At 44.4% G+C, this 19523-nt stretch overlaps 1 protein-coding gene across 1 annotated transcript in view; it reads left to right on the plus strand.

Moving 5' to 3' along the window:
* Nucleotides 1–18269, plus strand: part of LOC142312732 (uncharacterized) — a 157143-nt gene extending 138874 nt beyond the window's left edge. The window contains exons 13-16 of the mRNA XM_075351720.1: nucleotides 281–416; nucleotides 520–911; nucleotides 986–1091; nucleotides 15736–18269. Of these exons, the coding sequence (XP_075207835.1) occupies nucleotides 281–416; nucleotides 520–911; nucleotides 986–1091; nucleotides 15736–16805 (1704 nt within the window). The 3' untranslated portion in view covers nucleotides 16806–18269. The remainder of the gene's footprint in view (nucleotides 1–280; nucleotides 417–519; nucleotides 912–985; nucleotides 1092–15735) is intronic.
* The last annotated feature ends 1254 nt before the right edge of the window (nucleotides 18270–19523 follow it).

Below are 19523 nucleotides of genomic sequence, written 5' to 3' on the forward strand. Positions count from 1 at the left end.
CTATACCTGGGAGGGGGGACACGTGACTCCTCGCCCTCTGCTGCTGTACCTCGGGGTGATCACGTGACAGGTGGCCCTTATCGCTGCCGCACTTATCGGTGAAGGGTGACGTCTCCCCGGTGTATATAGTTGGCCTGAGTGTGATATGGGGGATATCTCCCATCTATGGGCTTCATCCTCTGGTCCCAGGACAGGTGTCTGCTGTACCATGGAAGGTATTCTGGTTATTGTGACACTAGAAGTCCTAATGGCGCCATGTGTTTATCTGTTTCTCATACAGGGTTATAAAGGGTCCTATGAGTGCGGATCTGGAGCCTCCATGAGAACCAGCAAGGACAAGATCCCGGAGAGAAGCCTCACACAGGGTCTGCTCCGAGCCATCACCATGGAGGACCAGACTCCCCCCACATCACCAGGTGAGGAGACCTCTTACCAGTCATCACATATAGGCAACAAGCATCCGCTCCATCTACAGACATCAGTCCCGGTGTACTCACTACATTTGTGTGTTTGCTACAGATGGATCCATAAAGAGAATTACACCGGAGAGATGTCAGAGCCCTAATTCAGAGGACTGGTCAGAGAAGGAGGATGACCAGCATAATGATGCCGACTATGTCCCTCAGGATGAAGAGGATGAGGACGATGATGTTCCCCAGGATGAAGAAGATGATGTGTCGCAGGGTGATGATGACCATCTTCCACGCAATGATGACGATGTCCAGCATGATAAGGATGATGCCACCGATTTGCCTCAGGATGAAGAGGATGACTACGATGATGTCCCTCAGGATGAGGAAGCTGACAATGACGATGTCCCTCAGGATGAGGAAGCTGAAGATGGCCCTCAGGATGAAGATGACAATGACGATGTCTCACAGGATGATATGTCACAGGGTGATGATAATGAGGTACGTAACTGGAGTAAGGCTAGTGAACAGTTATTTCCCGAAATCTTGTGTAATTCTTCATGATTCTGTTGTAGATTGATGACCTGGTTATAGTTAAAGTAGAAGATACAGAGGGAGACGAGGGGTACATCAGAAGTGAAGGGCATCACATGGAGGATTATTCTACAGACGTCAGCCAAGGTAAATGTCACGGAGAACTTTTCTGCTTCTTTCCTTCCTACGTGCATCAGATAAGTAGCCACCGACCAAGAGACTCCAACACGACCCTTCATCCACCTTCCTACACATGGGTAATATTCACTGAGAATTTTTCTTCAATTTGCCATCATATTGGCAGTGCCTTGAGTTACATGGCTGCCCCCCCCCCCATACCCCACACACACAATAAAAAAAAAATAAACAAAAATGGTCAGGTTCTAGTTATACAGAATTGGTTATACTTTCTTTTTAAAGGAGATTTAAAGGGAACCTGTCACCTGAATTTTCGCTATGAAACTAAAAGAACCCCCTTCTGCAGCTCCTGGGCTGCGTTCTAGAAAGGTTCATCTTGCTACTGGCCCCCCTTTCAGACCTAAATAAGCACTTTTATAAATTCTTACCTTTTGGTATGCTAATGAGGTTTGCTGGCCACAGGGGCGGGCTGTATTTATTCCGTTATTCCCCCTCCTGCAACTTTTCGCCGTCCCCCTGTGTTGATTTACATAGATGATGCCGCCGCCCTCATGTTACGCAAGGCTCCTTAAGTCTCTCACATGCCCAGTGGCACTATCGCGGGACTGAGCGCTGTTCAAATCGCGAGCGCCGGTGGTGTAATTGCGCAGGCGTGAGATTATGGGCGGCGCTGTGAATGTCATCACCAGCGTCATCCAAGTACTATAAGTACCGCCTATAATCTCACGTCTGCGCAATTACATCACTGGCGCGCTCATTTGAACAGCGCTCACTCCCACAATAGTGCCACTGGGCATGTGCGAGACTTAAGAAGCCTTGCGTAACATGAGGGCGGCGGCCTCATCAACACTGGGGGACGGTGAACAGCGGCAGGAGGGCAAATAACGGAAGTAATACAGCCTGCCCTCGTGACCATAAAACCACATTAGCATACCAAACGGTAAGATTTTATAAAGTGTTTATTTAGGTCTGAAAGGGGGGCCAGTAGGAAGATGAACCTTTCTAGAATGCAGCCCAGGAGCTGCAGAAGGGGATTCTTTTAGTTTTATAGCGAAAATTCTGGTGACAGGTTCCCTTTAAAATGTTCATACAAAAATTCCAACCTGTTACTATTTTATGCCGCTCTCGTCATATAAGGGTATGGTCTGTGAGTGATTAGCTGCTCAAATAAGGTTTAAAGGCTATTAAGCTGTTTTTGTCTTTTCCAATTGTTATTTTTTTCATCCCTGTACCCCAATGTAAGCAAATATATGATATCTGTTCAGTCAGGAGGCTGAGATTTGATCTCATTAGTAAATTTAAAAAAGTAAATTTTCGTTCCCATTAATGTACACTCTGTCTGTACCCCATCTTAACAGAAATGTAGAAATTTTTGCAAATTTATTAAACAAGAAAAACTGAAATATCACATGGTCATAAGTATTCAGACCCTTTGTTGAGTACTGAGTAGAAGCACCCTTTTGAGCTAGTACAGCCATGAGTCGTCTTGGGAATGATGCAACAAGTTTTTCACACCTGGATTTGGGGATCCTCTGCCTTGCAGAGCCTCTCCAGTTCTGTCAGGTTGGATGGTGAACATTGGTGGACAGCCCTTTTCAGGTCTCTCCAGAGATGCTCAAGTGGGTTTATGTCAGGGTTCTGGCTGGGCCAGTCAAGAATGGTCACAGAGTTATTCTGAAGCCACTCCTTTGTTATTTTAGCTGTGTGCTTAGGGTTATTGTCTTGTTGGAAGATGAACCTTCGGCCAAGTCTGAGGTCCAGAGCACTCTGGAAGAGGTTTTTTTTCCATGGTATCTTTGTACAAGGCACATTCATCTTTTCTTCAATTGCAACCAGTCGTCCTGTCCCTGCAGCTGAAAAATACCCCATAGCATAATGCTGCCACCACCATGTTTCACTGTTGGTAGTATTGGGCAGGTCATGAGCAGTGTCTGTTTTTCTCCACACATACCACATATTAATAATAATCTTTATTTCTATAGCGCCAACCTATGCCGCAGCACTTCAAAATTCAGGAGGATCAAATACAAAGAAGTAACAGTTATAGAAAATACAATAATTATAGGGAAAAAAAGACAACCCTCCTCATGAGAGCTTACAATCTACAATGAGATGGGGGTAGGGGCAAGGTACAAGTGCTTATTTACAATGACAATCCAGCCATCTCAAGGAAATGGGGGATTAATAATAGATGCCTTTACCAGTCAGCCAAAACCTTGAAATACATTTGGGTGCGGTGGAGTTTAACGTGGAGTTATGTTCTGAGAGGTCGTGGAGGATCTATGTGAAGTTAATTTAGCTAGGATGTATGATAGGCCACCCTAAAAAGATGTGTTTTTAGGGAGCGTCTGAAGCTGAGTAAGTTGTGATTTGTCCTAGCTTCTTGGAGTAGAGCATTCCAGAGGATTGGTGCAGCTCAGAAGAAGTCTTGGATCCGGGAGTGGGAGGTTCGAATTCGTGTGGATGTTTGTCGAAAGTCATTTGCAGAGCCTAGAGAACGGGTGGGGTGATAGACAGAGATGAGGGTGGAGATGTAGGGGGGTGCTGCACTGTGGAGAGCTTTGTGGCTGAGAACAAGCAATTTGAATTGGATCCTGTGATATATGGGCAGCCAGTGCAATGACTGGCAAACAGCAGAGGCATGCGAGTAGCGGTTAGCCAGATAGGTGACCCTGGCTGCTGCATTAAGGATGGACTGTAGAGGAGAGAGTCTAGTTAGGGGGAGACCAATTAATAGAGTTATAGTAGTCGAGGCGGGAGTGGGTCAGAGCCACGGTGAGGGTTTTTGTTGTTTCCATTGTGAGAAAGGGGCGGATTCTAAACATGTTCTTAAGGTGCAAATGGCAGGAGCGGGCAAGAGATTGTGAGAGGTGAAAGAGAGATCAGTGTCAAGTATAACACCCAGACAGCGGGCCTGCTGCCTAGGACTTATCGTTGTGCCACACACAGAGAGGGTGATGTCAGGTTTCGGAAGGTTGGAAGACGGAGGGAAAAGAAGAAGTTCAGTTTTGGAAAGGTTAAGTTTCAGATAAAGAGCAGACATGATGTTGCAAACTGCAGTGAGGCAGTCACTTGTGTTCTGTAGTACAGCGGGGGTGAGCTCAGGGGATGAGGTGTATAGCTGTGTGTCATCAGCATAAAGATGGTACTGGAAGCCATATCTGCTGATGGTCTGTCCAATTGGGGCAGTGTAGAGGGAGAAAAGAAGAGGGCCAAGGACTGAACCTTAAAGGACCCCAACAATGAGAGGAAGAGAAGATGTGGAGCCAGGAAATGATACACTCAATAAGCGGCCAGAAAGAGGAAGAGAACCAGGAATGCACAGTGTCCTTTAGCCGATAGAATGGAGCATAGAGAGAAGGAGATGGTGGTCAACAGTGTCGAAGGTGGCAGAGAGGTCAAGAAGAATAAGCAGAGTCACCGTTACGTTTTGCTGTCAATAAGTCATTGGTCACTTTGACAAGGGCAGTTTCTGTTGAGTGTAAAGGGCGGAAGCCAGACTCTAAAGGATCTAGAAGGGAGTGAGTGGAAAGGTAGCGGGTGAGGCGAGAATAAACCAGGTGCTCCAAGAGTTTGCAGATGAAGGGGAGATTGGAGACTGGCCTGTAATTGCTTGTGCAGCATGGATAAAGAGAAGGGGTTTTTTTGTTTTTTTTTTAATAATGGAGTAACGATAGTGTTTGAGAGAGGAGGGGAAAATACCAGAAGAGAGAGAGAGAAATTGAAGATTTAGTTAGGTAAGTAGTGACAACCGGAGAGAGGGACTGTAGTAGGTGTGAGGGGGAAGGGATCAGTAGGGCAAGTGGTAGCACGAGAAGAAGAGAGGAGCCTGAAGACTTCCTCTTCTGTGACTGGGTCAAATGTGGAAAGTGAGCTGGATGATATGTGGTGAGGGATGGGATTCACGACGTATGGTGGCTGGGAGCTGAACTCTCAGCGGATGTTTTCTATTTTCTCTATGAAATACAAGGCCAGGTCATCAGCATGAAGGTCTGTGATAGAGGTCTGTACTTTGTGACTGAGGAGGGAGTGAAAGGTGTCAAAAAGCTTTTTTGGATTGTTAGATAGTGAGGAGATCAGTGTGGTGAAGTAGGTCTGTTTGGCAAGGGGAAGGGAAGAGTTGTAGGTCCTTTTAACTTGTAGTGGATGAAGTTTTCTGGTGTGCAAGTTTTCCTCCATAGGCGCTCGACACTCCTAGAGCATAGCTGGAGAAATCGAGTTTGGGATGTGAACCAAGGCTGTTTTACTCTGTGTTTGGAGGTTCTAAGGGTGAGGGGTGCTACTTGGCCCAGGGTTCTTCCGAGTGTGTCATTGTAGTGATTTACAGCCCGATTAGGAGAGGAAAGGGAGGAGATGGGGGAGAGTGATGAGTGTAGAGAGTCTGTAAGTGTCTGAGAGTCAATGTCCTGTAGTTTTCTGAATGTGTGATATGTGGGAATGTGGCGGGGGGGACGAGGGTTTGTGAGCTTGAAGGAGAAGATGTCGTCAGAGAGGGGAAGAGGGGAGTTGTCAAAGTGAGAAATTGAGGAGAGGCGGATAAAGACCAGGTCAAGGGTGTTACCATCTTCATGTGCCTCAGAGGATGAGAGCTGAGAGAGGCCATGGGAGGTGGTTAGAGATTGAAGCTGAAATGCAGATGGGGAGGGGGGGCTGTTCATGGGGATGTTGAGGCCTCCTAGGATGAGGGTTGGTAATTCTGAAGACATGAAGTGCGCCAGCGAGGCTGAAAAGTGGTCAATGAACTGGGTGGGTGAGCCTGGTGGACGGTGTATTGTAGCTACTCTGAGTGAGAGGGGATGGAAGAGCCTGATGTTGTGAACCTCGAAACATGGGAATGAGAGTGATGGAGCAGGGGGGATGACCTGGAAAGTACATTGTGGGGACAGGAGTAAGCCGACTCCACCACCATGCCTGTTTTCAGGTCTTGGTGAATGGGAAAAGTGTAAATCACCGTGAGACATGGCGGCATGGGAAGTAGTGTCAGAATCCTGAATCCAGGTTTCAGTGAGGGCTAGCAGATTAAGAGAGTTATTGAGAAAGAGGTTGTGGATGTAAGGAAGCTTGTTACATACGGACCGTGGATTCCAGAGAGCACAATTGAAAGAGGGAAGTGTGGGTGTACAACTAATGCGGTTAGCAGGGTTTCTTTGGGAGGTGGGGGAGGAGGTAAAGTTGGCATGGGGTGGACCGGGATTAGGCGAGATATCGCCTGAGAGAAGTAGCAATAAAAAGAGAGAGAGAGCAGATGGTTTTTGGAATTGTGGCATGGCTTTTTCTTTATCGCTCCATTGGGAGACCCAGACAATTGGGTGTATAGCTTCTGCCTCCGGAGGCCACACCAAGTATTACACTTTAAAAAGTGTAACCCCTCCCCTCTGCTATACACCCTCCCGTGCATCACGGGCTCCTCAGTTTTTATGCTTTGTGCGAAGGAGGCACACATGCACGCATAGCTCCACAATTTAGTCAGCAGCAGCTGCTGACTATTTCGGATGGAAGAAAAGTGGGCCCATATTGGCCCCCGGCATGCTCCCTTCTCACCCCACTCTGGTCGGCGGTGCTGTTAAGGTTGAGGTACCCATTGCGGGTACATAGGCAGGAGCCAACATGCTGTTTTCCTTCCCCATCCCTGCAGGGCTCTGGGTGAAGTGGGATCCATAATCGGTCTCCAGACACTGGGACCGTGCTCCCTCCGCAGCCCCTGGGGAATCTGCTGGACAGGAGCTGGGTATCGTCAGGGACATGGCCCTGCTACTGTGAGGTACTCTGTGTCCCCTTGGGGACGGCGCATGGAGCGCTTGTGTCATACACGCTGCAGCACTGCTGGGCGTGTTAGTGCGCCGGGACTACCGCGCTGACCGCGCTTGTTTGCCGGCCGCGCTTATAACTCTAGTCCCCGGCTTCTGCGGCCTAGTACCACACACCCGCCCCCGGGCCTGCCAGTCAGGGGAAGGGAGGGTCGCTGCACTGGAAGATTCCCGCACTTTCTTGGGCAAGGTGATCTGTGTCCCCGTTGGGACGGCGCATAAAGCACCTTGGGCCCAGACGCTGCAGCGACTGCGGTGTGGGTATGGGTCCGGGACTACCGCGCCGACCGTGCACTGCCGGCCGGCCGCGGTTTTAACTTTAGTCCCCGGCTTTTGCGGCCTAGTATGGGATTCTCCCGCCCCCAGGCCTGCCAGTCAAGGAAAAGGGCGGGACGGTCGGTATGACGCCGACAGTGAGGGCTGGAGTACACTGAGCTGTCCTCCGCCCCCCTCACTACTCACGCTGGGGCACCAGATTCCCGCACTTTTTGTGACTACGCCCACGCCTCCCTCCTCCTCAGAGAACGCCGTCAGCCATGTTTTCAGCAACTTCTGGCTGCAGCTGAGGGAGACCCGGGGCAGAGAATCTGGTGGCCACAAGCCACATCCGCAGCCCCTGGGGGAATCTGCCGGACAGGAGACGGAGTATCGTCAGGGACACCCTGCATCTACAGGTACTCTGTGTCCCCGTTGGGACGGTGCATGAAGCACCTTGGCCTCAGACGCAGCTGCGACTGCGGTGTGGATTTTTTGTCTGGGACTACCGCGCCGACCGTGCCTGTTTGCCGGCCGCGGTTTTTACTTTAGTCCCCGGCTTTTGCAGCCTAGTGTGTTAAACTCCCGCCCCTGAGCCTGCCAGTCAGGGAGAAGGGCGGGACGGTCGGTATGATGCCGACAGTGAGGGCTGGAGCACACCTCGCTGTCCTCCGCCCCCCCTCACTGATCACTATAGGCCACCAGATTCCCGCACTTTTGTGACTACAGGGACAGAGCCCTGCATCATAACGTACTCTGTGTCCCCTGAGGGACGGTGCATGCAGCATCTGTGTTACAAACGCCGCAGCGGTTGCTGACTGGTTTGTGAGACTGGGACTACCGCGCCGACCGCGCCATGTTTGCCGGCCGCGTTTTTAAATTTAGTCCCTGGCTCTTACGGCCTAGTGCCATATACTCCCGTTCTCGGGCCTGCCAGTCAGGGGTAACGACGGGACGGCCGACTGGACGTCGGCAGGGAGGGCTGGAGCATACGTTGGTATCCTCCTTCCCCCTCACTGAGCACTGGGGGGCACCAGTTTTTCAAAACACTATCAGGTGCATGCCGATGATTCGGCAGATGCCAGCCTAGGTAGGCGAGTCCTTCAGGCGGCAGTTGCCCACCTGTAAGAGGGGGCCGTTTTTCGGCTCTTTTTATCGAGGTATTCTTTTACCCACCCAGGGATTGCTTTTGGACATCCCAATTGTCTGGGTCTCCCAATGGAGCGACAAAGAAGGGAATTTTGTTTACTTACCGTAAATTCCTTTTCTTCTAGCTCCTATTGGGAGACCCAGCACCCGCCCCTGTTCCCTTCGGGCTGTTGTTGTGTACACATGTTGTTCATGTTGAATTGTTCTTTTGGTCCATGGTTTCAGTTCTCCGAACATCCTTCGGATTGAATTTACCTTAGGCCAATTTATAAGTTTCCTCCTTCCTGCTTTTGCACCAAAACTGAGGAGCCCGTGATGCACGGGAGGGTGTATAGCAGAGGGGAGGGGTTACACTTTTTAAAGTGTAATACTTTGTGTGGCCTCCGGAGGCAGAAGCTATACACCCAATTGTCTGGGTCTCCCAATAGGAGCTAGAAGAAAAGGAATTTACGGTAAGTAAACAAAATTCCCTTCTTCTGCAAGACCCTGGAGCATGATGGACTGAGATTATTCAGATAGGTTAAAAGAGCCTGGGAGCTATAGATAGGAGAGGGGCTGATATGGATGAGTGGTGATGGAGGGGGGACAGGGTGGTGAAAGTGGCTAGTAAAAGCACATAGGATGATAGAGAGAGAAATAATGGTCATGGTTGAAACAGAAGTTGTCAAAGAGTACTTTACCTGCCTCCTGCCCTGACTAACTGCCATTGAAATAACTGCCCCACACTTAGCAACGATGGCACTTTGCATAAGATGGCACGCATGCAGGCACCCCACCACTTAGAATTATCACCAAAAAGTTCTATCATTGTCTCTTCAGACCAGAGAATCTTATTTCTCATAGTCTGGGAGTCCTTCATGTGTTTTTTTGCAAACTATACGGGCTTTCATATGTCTTGCACTGAGGAGAGGCTTCTGTTGAGCCACTCTGCCATAAAGGCCCAACTGATGGAGGCCCATCTCCCTACTGCATTTCTGGAGCTCAGCCACAATGATCTTTGGGTTTTTCTTTACCTCTCTCACCAAGGCTCTTCGCCCACGATTGCTTAGTTTGGCTGGACGGCCAGGTCTAGTGAGTTCTGGTGGTCCCAAACATCTTCCATTTAAGGATTATGGACGCGACTGTGCTCTTAGGAACCTTGTGCACTGTAGAAATTGTTTTGTAACCTTGGCCAGATCTGTGCCTTGCCACAATTGTCTCTGAGCCTCTGAGCCCCTTGGGAAGGACCTTTTGACTTCATGATTCTCATTTGGTCTGACATGCACTGTGAGCTGTGAGGTCTTATATAGACAGGTGTGTGCCTTTCCAAATCAAGTCCTATCAGTTTAATTAAACACAACTGGACTCCACTGAAGGAGCAGAACCATCTCAAGGAGGATCACAAGGAAATGGACAGCATGTGACTTAAATATGAGTGTCTGAGCAAAGGGTCTGAATACTTATGACCAAGTGATATTTCAGTTTTTCTTGTTTACAAATATTTGCAAAAATGTCTACATTTTGGGTTTTTTTCTGTCAAGATGGGGTGCAGAGTAGATTAATGAGAAAAAATGAACTTTTTTTAATTTACCAAATGGCTGCAATGAAAGAGTGAAGAATTTAAAGGGGTCTGAATACTTTCCGTTCTCACTGTATGTGATAGATTATTAAACATTTCTCCTGCCAAAGGCAATTTGCGTATGTATGTGAAATATATATATGTATATGTGTGTGTATATATGTATATGTGTGTGTATATATGTATATGTGTGTGTATATATGTATATGTGTGTGTATATATGTATATGTGTGTGTATGTATGCATGTATGTATGTATGTGTGTATGTGTGTGTATATATATATATATATATATATATATATATATATATATATATATATATATATTATATAATGTATGTATGTATATATAATGTATGTATACACAAATTTATATTAGTATGTGTGTATATATATATATATATATATATTTTTTTTTTCTCTTTTTAGGTATATTTTTGAGTAAAATGTTAATTATTTTATTCTATAAACTGACAAATGTCTCCGAATTTCCAAGCAAAAATTTGGTATTTCTTTTTTGAAAATGAGAAATGGTCAGAATAACAAACAATGCCTTGCTTTCAGACCTCAAATAATGCAAAGAAAACAAGTTAATAATCATTTAGACACAACAATACTAATGTTTTGACTCAGGAAGAGTTCAGAAATCAATATTTTGTGGAATAACCATGATTTTTAATCACCGCTTTCATGTGTCTTGGCATGCTTTGCACCAATCTTTCACACTGATTTTGGGTGACCTTCTGCCACTACTGGCGCAAAAATGTAAGCCTTTCTTCTTTGTTTGATGGCTTGTGACAATCCATCTTCCTCTTGATTACATTCCAGAGGTTTTCAATGGGGTTCAGGTCTGAAGATTGGGCTGGCCATGACAGGGTTTTGATGTTGTGGTCCTTCATCCACACATTGATTAACCTAGCTATGTAGCATGGCGCATTGTCCTGCTGGAAACAACAGTCCTCAGAATTAGGGAACATTGCCTGAGCAGAAGGAAGCAACTGTTTTTCCAGGATAACCTTGTATGCGGCTTGATTCATACGTCTTTCGCAAAGTTTAATCTGCCCAATTCCAGCCTTGCTGAAGCAACTCCCAGATCATCGATCCCCCACCAAATTTCACATTCAATTTGGGTGTAAGACACTGTGGCTTGTACGCCTTTCCAGGTCTCCATCTAACCATTACACGACCAGGTGTTGGGCAAAGTTGAAAATTAGACTCCTCAGAGAAGATTACCTTACTCCAGTCCTCTATGGTCCGATCATTATGGTCTTTGGCAAACTTCAGCCTGGCTCTCCTTTTTGCTTCTCATTGATGAAAGGCTTTTTTCTAGCTTTATATGACTTGAGCCCTGCCTCTAGGAGCCTATTATGAACTGTTCTTGTCATGCACTTCACCCCAGATGCCATTTGCCAATCCTTTGGGCTGGCCATTATAGTGACCTACAAATCTCCAGGCCTGAACCCCATTGAAAACCTCTGGAATGTAATCAAGAGGAAGATAGATTGTCACAAGCCATCAAACAAAGAAGTGCTTACATTTTTGCACCAGGAGTGGCATAAGGTCACCCAAAAGCAGTGTGAAAGACTGGTGGAAAGCATGCCAAAACGCATGAAAGCTGGGATTTAAAAATCATGGTTATTCCACTAAATATTGATTTCTGAACTCTTCCCGAGTTAAAACATTATTAGTATTGTTGTTTGTAAATAATTATGAACTTGTTTTCTTAGCAGTATTTGAGGTCTGAAAGCAATGCATTTTTTTTTTATTTTGATCATTTCTCATTTTCAGAAAATAAATACAAAATGTATTGCTTGGAAATTCGGAGACGTGTTGTCAGTAGTTTATAGAATAAAAGAACAATTTTACATTTTACTCAAAAATATACCTATAAAGAGAAAAATCAGAAACACAGAAAATTTTGCAGTGGTCTCTTAAATTTTGCCAGAGCTGTGTATATACAGTGCCTTGCGAAAGTATTCGTCCCCCTTTCATTTTTTAACCTTGTCCCCAAATTTCAGGCTTAAAACAAAGATTAAAATGGTGAAGAATCAACAAGTGGGACAAAGTTGTGAAGTTGAATGAAATTTATTGCTTATTTTAAACTTTTTAAAAAAATAACTGAAAAGTGGGGCGTGCAATATTATTCATCCCCTTTACTTTCAGTGCAGGAAACTCACTCCAGAAATTCATTGAGGATCTCTGAATGATCCAATGTTGTCCTAAATAACTGATGATGATAAATATAAGCCACCTGTGTGTAATCAAGTCTCCGTATAAATGCACCTGCTCTGTGATAGTCTCATTGTTCTGTTTAAAACGCAGATTGCATCCTGAAGACCAAGGAACACAACAGGCAGGTCCGTGATACTATTGTGGAGAAGTTTAAAGCCGGATTTGGTTACAAAAAGATTTCCAAAACCTTAAACATCCCAAGGAGCACTGTGCAATCGATCATATTGAAATGGAAGGAGTATCATACCACTGCAAATCTACCAAGACCCGGCCGTCCATCCAAACTTTCATCTCAAACAAGGAGAAGACTGATCAGAGATGCAGCCAAGAGGCCTATGATCACTCTGGATGAACTGCAGAGATCTACAGCTGAGGTGGGAGAGTCTGTCCATGCGACAACAATCAGTCGCACACTGCACAAATCTGGCCTTTATGGAGTCCGTGCAAGGAGAAAACCATTTCTCAAAGATATCCACAAAAAGTGACATATAAAGTTTGCCACAAGCCACCTGAGAGACACACCAAACATGTGGAAGAAAGTGCTCTGGTCAAATGAAACCAAAATCAAACTATTTGGGGACAATGCCAAACGACATGTTTGGCGTAAAAGCAACACCGCTCATCACCCTGAACACACCATACCCACTATCAAACATGGTGGTGGCAGCATCATGGTTTGGGCCTGCTTTTCTTAAGCAGAGACAGGGAAGATGGTTAAAATTGATGGGAAGAGGGATGGAGCCAAATACAGGACCATTCTTGAAGAAAACCCGTTGGAGTCTGCAAAAGACCTGAAACAGGGACGGAGATTTGTCTTCCAACAAGACAATGATCCCAAACATAAAGCAAAATCTACAATGAAATGGTTCACAAATAAACGTATCCAGATGTTAGAATGGCCAAGTCAAAGTCCAGACCTGAATCCAATAGAGAATCTGTGGAAAGATCTGAAAACTGCTGTTCACAAACTGTCTCCATCCAACCTCACTCAGCTCCAGCTGTCTGCAAAGGAAGAATGGGCAAGAATTTCAGTCTCTCGATGTGCAAAGCTGATAGAGACACAACCCAAGCGACTTGCAGCAGTAATCGCAGCAAAAGGTGGCGCTGCAAAGTATTAACTTAAAGGGGACGAATGATATTGCACGCCCCAATTTTCAGTATTTTATTTTTTAAAAAATGTAAAATAAGCAATAAATTTCATTCAACTTCACAATTGTGATTCTTCACCATAAAGATTTTAATGTTATCTTTTATGTTTGAAGCCTGAAATGTGGGAAAAGGTTGAAAAATTCAAGGGGGCCGAATACTTTCGCAAGGCAGTGAACCAGTCACAGCCATACAAGATTATCAAAAATAAGTTCACAGTAAAAAACTCACCAGAAATAAAGCCACCAGCCAAAAAAATGGTCAAATGTTTTTTTTCTGTGAACTTATTTTTGATTATGTCCTTTGGTGAGCTTTTTTGATGTAGTTAGGGACTCGTAAGCGTGGGGACCCTTGACGTATGGGTTACGAGCTTATATATTCTGGCCAAAATATGACCAATACCTCACTTTTATTATCATTTTATTATCGCACAATTCTGCAGGATGCAGCCGGTCCCCTGGGATGTCTGTCCACTGTGCCAGTGCACCTTTTAGGTGTTGGGCAGCCCGCCTGATCTCAGAAGGGCGTGATCAATAGGCTTTGCCTGGACACTGTGCATTGCACGTATCTGTGTGACTGACTCCCTATATTAGATCCTATTAGTGTGCAGTTTTATGCCGGCAACCGCCCCCTTCTTCACCTGTGAAATTCCAACCTTTATCTTGGGGGGCCGTATGCATCTTGCATGTGCTTTTGCCATTATTTGACCATTTTTTTTTTAGATGGTGACTTTATTTCTCATACAAGATTATCAACTTTGAAATTTGATCTTGCTGTTTGGTAACCATTTAATAAACTTACCCCTAATGTGATGGCTGGAGCTGCCTCTCTTTGATGAGGCTGTGATGTCAAGCGATATTGATGGTGTTGCTGTTTGCAACTGCTGTTCCAGATTTACGTCTGTCTGAAGCATGGTGGGGTATTTATCACTGCTCACGTTAAATTTATAAAACTTGAGCAGTGGGAGGTCTGCTGAATGGTTTATAGCAGACACTGAAACTGCTGTATATATATCACATAGGAGACACTGACATATAGATAAATCACATAGGAGACATTGAGAGAGGTGCATATACATCACATAGGGGACATTGAGAGGGGCGCATATACATCACATAGGAGATGTTGAGAGAGGCACATATATATCACATAGGAGAGAGGCGCATATACATCACATAGGAGACGTTGAGAGCGGTGCATATACATCGGAGACGTTGAGAGAGGTGCATATACATCACATAGGAGACATTGAGAGAGGCGCATATACATCACATAGGAGACGTTCAGAGAGGTGCATATACATCGGAGACGTTGAGAGAGGTGCATATACATCACATAGGAGACATTGAGAGAGGTGCATATATATCACATAGGAGACGTTGAGAGCGGTGCATATACATCGGAGACGTTGAGAGAGGTGCATATACATCACATAGGAGACATTGAGAGAGGCGCATATACATCACATAGGAGACGTTCAGAGAGGTGCATATACATCGGAGACGTTGAGAGAGGTGCATATACATCACATAGGAGACGTTGAGAGAGGCACATATACATCACATAGGAGACATTGAGAGAGGCGCATATACATCACATAGGAGACATTGAGAGAGGTGCATATACATCACAAAGATTTTTTTCTCAGCTGCAGAAATGGTGTAAGCTTCATATAAGGTTAACACTAGAAGTCCCAGAGAGGGGTCATTTAACATTTCCCCCCCCCCCTACACACACACACACACACACACACACACACACACACACTTTTGATCTGTGGTCAGGATAAAAAAAAAATCAAACATGTCTGGTTGATTTATTTAATTTTGTTTGTGCGCACAGCCTAAAAAAAAAACCACGTGATATGTGAACAGCTCCATAGACTATAATGAGAATGTGTTCTATCCATGGAAAAACACTGGTACATACAGGACAAACACATCCGAATGAGGCCTTAGATATAGGAAATGTATTAGCTTTTCATAACATGAAAAAAAATAACAGCACAGGGTTCACAGGTGTGGTAGTGATCAAAAGGAGTCGCTTAGTGTTGGAACCAGGTCTGCAGCCAGCATGGTGACTTGCTTCTCCTGTATGTGACACAAATGCCACATTAGTCACCTCTCTCCCTCACTGATCACTCCCTGCACTGTGCCCTCATGGAGTTATAATCGGCCATACTAGCGCTGCTGACTTTTCCGTACATGATCTGTAGTACTGATGGTAATAAACCCATCAGGATACACGCATCCCAGCAGTCGGTGTGGCACACTGCATTGCTCACCCTGCAGCTTCCATAACATTTCTCACTCCTGCCAGGACGGAGCGGACACACTGCTTTCCCTGACCTCATGTTCAGCTCCTGGCTCCGCTCTGCGTTAACTTTCCCACCACTCTGTTAAAAATTCGGCGTAATCACATTGTTGAGTATTTGCAATTTTTTTAAATTACATTCATTTTACCATATTTTTGTTATTAATTTTCTTTTTTTTTTTTTTTTTTGACAGATGGGGATAGTAGTGATAAGGTCTCGGACCTTAAGATTAAAGAAAATGAGGGGGAATACTCCAGTAGCCCGCATGACTACTCTAACTATGAAGATGGTTGTCCAGATACACTAAAGTCCGATGATGCTATTGATGCGTTCTTTCCATGCATTGAATGTGGCAAGTGTTTTAGCCAAAAAATAAATCTCATGCGTCATCAAAAGATCCACAAAGGAGAAAAACCGTTTCCATGTGCCATATGTGGGAAGTGCTTCACCCACAAATCCGATGTGGTTCGGCACCAGAGAATACATACAGGTGAACGGCCATTTCCATGTATTCAATGTGGGAAGTCTTTTTCACAGAAATCAGTTTTGATCCAACACCAGAGGATTCATAATGGTGAAAAGCCATTTTCTTGCTCTGAATGTGGTCGTTGCTTTACACAGAAATCGATTCTTATTAAACACCAAAAGGTTCATACAGAGGAGCGGCCGTTTTCCTGCCCCGAATGTGATAAATGCTTTACAAGGAAGTCTGTTCTTCTCGAGCATCAGCGCAGCCACTTCACAGAGAATCCATTCCCATGTTTTGATTGTGGCCAGTTTTTTTTGGAAAAGGCTGATCTTGAAGAGCATCAGCTCATTCACAACAGCGAGAAGCCTTTTTCATGTCCCGATTGTGACAAATTTTTCAAATTTAAATCTGATCTAGTCCGACATGAAAGGATCCACACTGGGGAGAAACCGTTCTCCTGCTCGGAATGTGGAAAGTGTTTTTCGCAGAAATCTGATGTTGTCATACACCAGAGAATTCATAAAGGAGAGAAGCCTTTTCCCTGCTTTGAATGTGGAAAATCATTTACACAGAAGTCTGTTCTTCTTAATCATCAAATAATGCACACAGGACAGAAGCCTTTTTCCTGCCCTGACTGCGGCAAATTCTTCACTCGGAAATCCAATCTCCTTAAACATCAGTCCATGCACACGGGCGTGAAGCCTTTTTCATGTTCTGACTGTGGCAAAAGTTTTACACGGAAATCTCGTTTCCTTAAACATCAGGAAAATCACATAAAGCCTTCAGAGAGCTAAGTAATGGAACACTTGTATCCCAGGAACCTGGGACTTTTCTTATGATCTACTTTAATTTATCTTCCCAAGTGATGACATGACACTCTCTGATGTACTTCGGAAGCCTTGCTCTTCTCGCACCCCATTATTCTCTGCCTTATGCTCAATTGTTGACTTTTTCTAATCAATTGTTTCATGAATTGATCTGCTTTGAAAAGAATCAACATAAATGAAAAAATTATTCAGCACCGAGACTTGACATGTCGAAGTTTAGCATAACCAAGATTCTGCATAAGTCGTCTGACCTTTTCATAAAATTGAATTGTATAACAGGTTATTTACACTGTTATGATCTGATTGTAGTGTTGGTTGACGTATGTTCATATCTGTTTCTGCGTTAAATTAATTATACTGATTAGATTTTATTGTGCTCCTTTTATGTGTGGTCCATTTTACTGACCCTATTGGGTGTCTTTTTGAATCCATTTCCTCCGTTATCCATGGAGAACCACTGGTAAGTGTGGATTGAAATCCGGTAGACGCAGTGTACTGTCAGCTTCTGCATTTCCAGCTGTCAGTGCTCCACCGGTTGGCCTTGTGGTGGCTGTCCTTGGACAACCAACTTGATGACTTTATTTCAGGAGTAAGCGGTGGTCCAAAGGCAACCAAACTTTGTAAACTATAAAAAATCAGTGATCTCTAACTTGTGGCTCTTCATCTGGTGATATAGGACAACTTGTATGTTGTGTGCATAGGACCTATTGTGAGATTGACTTTTGAAATAGGGATAATGAAGAATATTCAGACAGAATGAATATACTCGGCTTTCTGGTGAAATTTAAGGATTATCCTAAAATGCATGTTAAGATGTTCCGGTGAAGTTAACGTAATCTCTAAAATTTTGAATGCACATGTCCGACTGTTCTTTGTTTCAGCACTTTTTGCACAACTTACTGTTCTCAAACAAGTAGTTTAACCTCCCCTTCTTCCAAGAGCCGTAATTTTTTTTTTCTATTTTTCCATCAATATCGACATATGTGGGCTTGTTTTTTGCGGGACATGTTGTACTTTTGAATGACACCATTCATTCTGCCCCATAGTATACTGAAAAATGGGAAAAAATTCCAAGTGCGGTGAAATTGCAAAAAAAAAGTGCAATTACATGATTGTTTATTTACCATGTTCACTATATGGTAAAACTGACCCAGCATTATGATTCCTCAGGTCAGTACGAGTTCGTAGATTCCAAACATATATGTAGCTTACTTTTTAACTAAGTGAAAAAAAAAATTGAAAAGTTTGTACAGAAGAAAAATTCAATTTTGTCGCGGTTTTCAGAGACCCGTACCATTTTCATTTTTCAGGACCTGGGGCTCGTAGGTGGCTTATTTTTTTATGTTTTCATCTGTTGTTTTTAATTATAGCATTTTTTTCATAGATGTGATGTTTTTATCATCTGTTATTGCATTTCAATGCAATATTGTGGCAACCAAAAAAATACGGTAATTTTGGCGTGTGGAATTTTTTTTTTTTCCTCACTGTCGTGTGCCAATCAGATTAATTGATTTTATATTTCGTTTAATATTTCTTTATTATTTCAAAAGTTTTCATATAACAGAAGATAAGAAATACATAAGGGTCTTTCATGTTACCCAATGTTACAGCATATGAAGATTATAAAATAACCTATGTCTTGAAGTCTCGTAAAACGTATGGTACTATGAAATGTATCGCAAATCATGTGGAAGGTAAAATCTGTAAAACATCCTATAGAACATCTTAATTTTAACATGTAATAATCTTCTATCTTTATATTTATTCCGTGTAAAGTGTTAAAGGCAACTCCTTCTGTATAGTCTGGTTCAATAGGTATGAAAACATGACCCTATGTATATCAATTAGGTGAGAAAGAGATATAGAGAGAGGGAGAGAAAGATAGGTAGAGAAAAAGGGAAGGAGGGGAAGACATGGGGAAATGGGGGGGGGGAGAAGGTCTGTATTGTGATGCCGCGCCACTCCTGTGTCCGGGAGCCCATCCCGGCTTCTTGAATATTTATTGTGATAGAGCGCCTGTGAGTAACCAGGTTTGGAATTGCTGTGTTTCTCTATACTGAAGCCACGGGTACCAAACCGAGAAACACAAGGAGTCTTTCCCTTCGTCAAACGCTCTCAACTCCTCCAGACGCCGCAGGCTATCCATAGCCTCTACCCAGTCTGCTCTCCTCAATGTACAGGGGGATCTCCAATGCCTCGGTATGATTTGCCTCATTGAAATCATAAAGTACGAGAGCAAGCCTTTCTTCGCCTTGGAGACTGCCCCTGTATACATTGATAAGAGGGCCACTTCCGGTGAGGGTGTCACTTCCGTGTGATGTAAATGGTTATAGAGAGCAAAGACATCTTTCCAAAGACCCTGTATCCCTGGGCAGGTCCACCAGATATGTAGCATTGTGCCCACTGAGGTCTTGCACCTCCAACAGGCGTCAGATACCTCTGGGAACATTTTATGTAGTCTGGCGGGTGTCCTATACCACCGTGAGAGGATTTTATAATTGAGTTCCTGCATTCTACAAGAAATGGTGGATTTATGTGTTAGGTTAAATGACTTACACCATTGTGCCTTGGGAAAAGTCTGGCACAATTCTGTTTGCCAATGTCTAACGTAGTCAGGCAAGTCGTCTCCTCCACCCCCCTCGGGCACTGCTATGTTGTAGATTATTGAGACTATGTGAGGGGGTG

Source organism: Anomaloglossus baeobatrachus, chromosome 5, assembly GCF_048569485.1.
Source record: "Anomaloglossus baeobatrachus isolate aAnoBae1 chromosome 5, aAnoBae1.hap1, whole genome shotgun sequence".
In the NCBI taxonomy this organism is placed as follows: Eukaryota; Metazoa; Chordata; class Amphibia; order Anura; family Aromobatidae; genus Anomaloglossus; species Anomaloglossus baeobatrachus.